General features: G+C 36.5%; 1 protein-coding gene across 1 annotated transcript; it reads right to left on the reverse strand.

Moving 5' to 3' along the window:
* Nucleotides 1-1890: 1890 nt before the first annotated feature.
* Nucleotides 1891-5176, reverse strand: LOC110940814 (E3 ubiquitin-protein ligase RNFT1). The gene is made up of 8 exons (XM_022182386.2): nt 4430-5176; nt 3514-3590; nt 3264-3432; nt 3058-3146; nt 2766-2930; nt 2591-2668; nt 2410-2513; nt 1891-2252 (listed from the first exon to the last, which is right to left on the reverse strand). The coding sequence occupies exons 1-8, from the start codon at nt 4893-4895 to the stop codon at nt 2147-2149; spliced, it is 1254 nt and encodes a 417-aa protein (XP_022038078.1). The 5' UTR covers nt 4896-5176; the 3' UTR covers nt 1891-2146.
* Between the last annotated feature and the right edge of the window lie 302 nt (nt 5177-5478).

Raw genomic sequence — 5478 nt, forward strand, 5'->3', positions numbered from 1 at the left:
AAAAGTCTAGTCAAGAAGTAAACATTTAACATCACTAAAGTTTCAACTTTAACATTAGGGGAATAACGAAGTGTAAATGTTGAAAAAAAAACACTTGGATGATCGATTTGTTCTGTTGTTCTGGTCGCAAGTAGTCGAATAGCAGGTTGTGATACCTAAGTCTGTTCGCCTTGTCTCACAAGGTTCGCCTCATGGTGATGCCCAAATGGTTATAGGTGTCTCGTGTCTGCGATGATAGATGTTGATGGTTACAAATTAAGTTTAAGAAACAATCAAGAGAATTTGGTAATTGGTTTTACGTGGCCATTTTAGTAATTAGGAAAGTGGACAAACTTGTATAAATTTGGGATTAATTAAACTAAGTGTAACTCAAAATGGCCATGTAAAACCAATTACCCATTTGTATTTAAAACTTTCACAAAGCAGATAATGCCATAATTTACGCTTTCTTATTTCTGGAGTTGACAAAATGACAAAAATGCCCTTGGCCCAGAGGATACAACTTTAGGTGGTTTGTCAGGGGTATTATTTTTCTTGAGTTAAGGGCTCACAAATTTCATTGGAGTCAACTTTCGAAAAAGACCAAGGACACTCAAAATTTTGGTACCACACGGTACATAAAAATTTCAAAAGACAATGTGGCCAAAGTTTTGAAACACTGGGGAAGGGGTCTTATGCATAAAATGATGTAGTAAATGGTATGTATTCATTTTTTGTCTAATGATTTTATACTAAATGTTTTATTGCTGGTTAGGCCGGTTTATATTCAATATCATACAGATTGGATGTCCTTATGCAATAAAACAAACCTACATTATCACAGTTATGCGAGTTATGGCTCATTGCCTCATTGGACATTTGGACCATTTTGTCAAACACAGATGTCATCAATTTTTTAGCCGTGTGTGTCTTAACAACACATGGGATTACGGTACCTTGATAATAGCTTGACACTTGCTAAAACCTAAGAAAACTCGAGAATTAAACATATACTTACTAAATACATGACATACCATAAAAGCTAAAATGACGGTATTCATGATATGTCACATCACATAGATGTAAGCGTAACGATACATAAGATATATGACATGTGTCCATTTCCTACCATTTACTTTTTTTACAAATGCAACAAAATTTTTTTGCATAAATAAAATTTTCTCGGCCCTCGATTACAATTTGCCCGTAAATACAACATATTTAGTTATGGTGTCAAAAAACTTATCAAGCCAGGCCAAACCATCAGCCTGTTTATGAAGTCAAGGGTCTTTTTTCCGTCCATTATAGAACCAACGAAAACAAGATCGAGCAAAAGGTCTAGTTTTAATGAACGTCCGTTTATGACGACGTCTAAGGCGACATGCTGCAAGTTAAGCAATATAACGGTTTGGGCACACCTCCCTAGGGATCACATACTGACATACTACAATAAAATACAATAACACTTCTGAACGTTTTGGTCTCGGTTCCATTGTAGAACCAACGAAAATGAGATCGAGCAAAAGGTCTACTTTTAATGAACGCCCATTTTATGACATTTAAGGCAACATGCTGCAAGTTAAGCAATTTAACGGTTTGGGCACACCTCCCTCAGGATCACATGCTACAATAAAATACGGTCACACTTCTGAACGTTTTGGTCTCGGTTCCAAAGTCGATATTTTTAAACATAAACAAAAGTAATATTGTTTTGAGTTCATTTTTTCCCTAAGAGAAACATAACATGAACATAATAAATACATCACATGTTTAGGACAAAAGACCTATCCATTTAGGTTCCTGCCAAATTATGACTAACATGACAAGGATTGCTCTTGTTTTTTTTTTTTTTTTTTTTCTAAATTTTTATTTATATAATACACAAAAATATATATAAATAAGGACTATCAATTTTGTCAACACTGCTACAGATTAATAAGATTCCAAGTTTCAAAATTCATTTTAACAATATTAACAAGATGCATGAAGCTAGTATTTTTTATGTACAATATGTATCAATATAGGCTCATTAGAGGTTCAAGAACTAGTTAATGCTATAAGAAGGTTATAAGTTGGGTATTTGAGGAATGAAGTGAGAAATTAGAACTGAACCAAACAGAGATCCACCGCAAAATGGTGTCAAGAAAACACCGAGAAATCTCCAATTTTAGAACCACTGGAAGAAGAGGCTTGTAGACCCATCCCCGAATGAGCGTATACCTGCTGGTTTCACCACAGATCTACATAACGGGCATGTTCTCTCTCTTTCAAACCTGCAAACATAAGATAATGTTGACTGGTCAAATGTCTAATCAGGGGCCTTTTAGCAGGCATTCAATTGTAAGACATCCTACATTAAATTAGCATATGCACATGAAACAAACTATTAACATCAAATTAAAAGAGTCTGGATTTGAAGGGGAGGCTAACCATTCTGAAACGCAATCTTCACAGAATATGTGTTTACAACGCAACAACACTGGTACTTGCATCTTTTCCCGACAAATAGCACACAAGTCTCCTGCTTCAATTACCTGCAATAAGGGAAAAAGAGAATCTGTGAACGTTTTAGGCATTTAAAGAACCTAATCGCATCATTGTAGAATTATACCTGTTCCGGTGTTGCATATGATCCATAATGGACTTCCTTTCGTGATAACGCTTTGAATGCAGCCCACAAAGATCGAACCTGTGAGCAAGGAGACATACACTACCAATTAACTCCCAATATATAAAACTTAATAGATATATAAATACATTGATTTCAAACTGTTGACGCTTCATACCTTCTCAACTATTGATGTAAGCTTGAAGGTAAGATATAACCCTGTTATCAAAGACGAAAAGAGGCTCCCGTATTCTTTGTTTAGGAAAAAACGGTACCAGATGGGAGCAGGTAAGAACGCACGGTATAACAGCAGTGCATACTCGACTAGTGTCAGCATTTGACCCTAACAATAATAAAACATGTCAGAATGTCCTTATGCGTGTGTGTCGTTTTGAAACTCAAACATCACAGAATATTCTTTTTTTTTGTCATCATAGTGATTAACCATATCTCATATTATGTCGCATTACCTGTCTACGAAAAGCAGGACCCTTGCCCTTTCTATAATACACAAGCAATAACAGCTTAATAGCCATTCCTGCCTGCCTCACTATTGTATCTGCACAAAATAAAATGATGAAATATTCACATATATACATAGTATGTAATATTCAGTTTTGCCATTTTTTTAAGTAAAGATGACTTAAAAAGTAATCCCAAAACAGTAATTTCATACCATTCACAATGATCATGAATATAGCATGCCAGAATGGTGGTATTGCTCTTGGTGGAACCATGAATAAAGGATAACAAAGATCATCATTTTTGTACCACCAATAAACTCCAATCACTTGAAGCGCAAAAACTACAAAATAACCCGCAAGAACCGATAGTCTTCTCTCCCCCTGCAAAAAATGTCAAATTTAAGCTCAAGAAAAGATGACTAACGGTGTTTGAATAAGTACAAGTGCCATCATTGATCATACCTTCAATGCCGTCTGCTTTTGAAGAATATCATTAGACTTGAACAAAAAAGCAATTACATAAATCGTGACGAAGAAACCTGCAAACGATGATGAAACAAAGCAATGAATCCAAATTCTACACGAAGAAAGGCAAATTGAATTTTAATAATCCAAACTATGATCCATCCATTGGCCGATAATAATTCATACTGGCAATGTCACCAGTGACACTGTTAAGTTTTAACTTTCATTTTCTTTGCCAATAGTCTAACAAGTAAACTAACTTGGTATACCACTAATGAACATTAAAACTGACTAGTTTTTATCTCAATCAAAATGTAAATTGTTTTGAAACGGCATTAATGAAACTAAGGGGCAGACATAGTTACTTCTCCGTCCTACAGACAATGTGACCAATGACACTTTCAACTTTTACGTTCTTTGCCAATGGCAATCCCAGTCATAGTTTTTAATAGCGAATAGCGACAAGGGACCTATATGCTACATAGCGAATAGCGACAAATAGAGACCGCTATTTTATATGTAGCAATAAACTAGAAAAAGAATTTTGAAAATTTGTATATGTATATTATATCAAAATACCTTGGTATATATGCTATTTTACATGTATATTAACAAAAACCTATAAATCCAGCTATTTTATAGCTATATCTAATTGCTATTTACATCAAGAAAAAAAACTAACTGTCGCTATTCACGCTATTGGTCGCTATGACCCAAATAGCGACACTTGGTTGCTTCGCTACATAGGGCGCTATAGCCACTATTGACAACTATGATCCCAGTGTAAACTAAAGAGTAAATTCACCATCCGCTAATGAACAACTAACTGAAATTTAAACCGATAAAAACGTAAACTATTTTAAAACGACACAACGATTAACGAAAGTAAAACATTGCCGATATGAATTATTACCTTGCAAATGCTGTCTGATAAACACAATCAACAACAACAAATAAAACGGAACAAACTGCGCCATCCACCTCGAAACCTGCTGCATATTATACCGCTGTCCTTGATACGTAAAATAGTTACCACTCCCATTCTCCGCAGCGAAATCAGCCATTCCAGTGTCTCCTCCTCCTCCACCACCACCATCTCCAGCACTCACTGGTTCTTCTCCTTCTTCACCAATTATCCTGATAGAAACCTCCTGATTACCACCACTAACCGTATCCGAATTACTGGCGTGAAGGTGATCACGCATCAAAGTCTCTGATTCATAGCTGTTTGACCTAGGTCTAAGAACACCAGAGTATTCTAAAACTGTAGTTACAGGTGATTGTAGAAATCGAATTACCGGAAACGAAGAAGACGAAGTCGTAACCCTAACCCTAGATGAGTGATCAGAATTATCGACGCTCACACCGATTCTTTCCATCAACACGAATCGAAATCAGACAAGAAACGACATGAAATTGAGACAAGAATCCCTAGAAAGAAGGAGATGGAATAAGTGAAGTCAAAGAAGTGGGATGAAGTGATGTTTGTGTGTGTTGAATTAGTGATTATCTGATCAGAAATTGGGGATGAATTACAGGGTTTCTTGTGGAAGCAAGTTGAATAATTCGACTGGATTTCAGGATTAGGAGATGAAAACAATTGTCATTTGGAAGGACAGAGAGTTTAACAATAAGGAGTATAAGCCAACGAGGCAACTGTGGATTGGTTTGGGAAAGAATTTGTGTTTCTTGTGATTTAGGTTCGATTTTCACTCTTCTCATTATTTTCTGCGACATCCAGGTGAAGAACGAATACGGATGGTGCTGGTTCGACTTGGATGAGATGCGAGGTTTTACCGATCATTCCACTGTCGTGTCTTTGGGCGGGTGGAGGTCGGGTTTTCGCGCACCTGGAGAGAGCCAAGGGGTTGGCGGCGGTTGAGTAGTCGACCTTGGCCACAGCGCCCGGTTTCACGGTGGTTGGCACGTCGTTCCTTGCTGTTAAAAAAATTTAGTATAAAA

The sequence above is a fragment of the Helianthus annuus genome, chromosome 5, assembly GCF_002127325.2.
Source record: "Helianthus annuus cultivar XRQ/B chromosome 5, HanXRQr2.0-SUNRISE, whole genome shotgun sequence".
Lineage (NCBI taxonomy): Eukaryota > Viridiplantae > Streptophyta > Magnoliopsida > Asterales > Asteraceae > Helianthus > Helianthus annuus.

Coding starts and splice junctions, on each gene's coding strand:
- LOC110940814 (XM_022182386.2), bottom strand. CDS start 4,895: ATGGAAAGAATCGGTGTGAGCGTCGATAATTCTGATCACTCATCTAGG. Junction 3,433..3,513: donor AAAAGCAGACGGCATTGAAG/GTATGATCAATG, acceptor CATTTTTTGCAG/GGGGAGAGAAGACTATCGGT. Junction 2,514..2,590: donor CATATGCAACACCGGAACAG/GTATAATTCTAC, acceptor CCCTTATTGCAG/GTAATTGAAGCAGGAGACTT.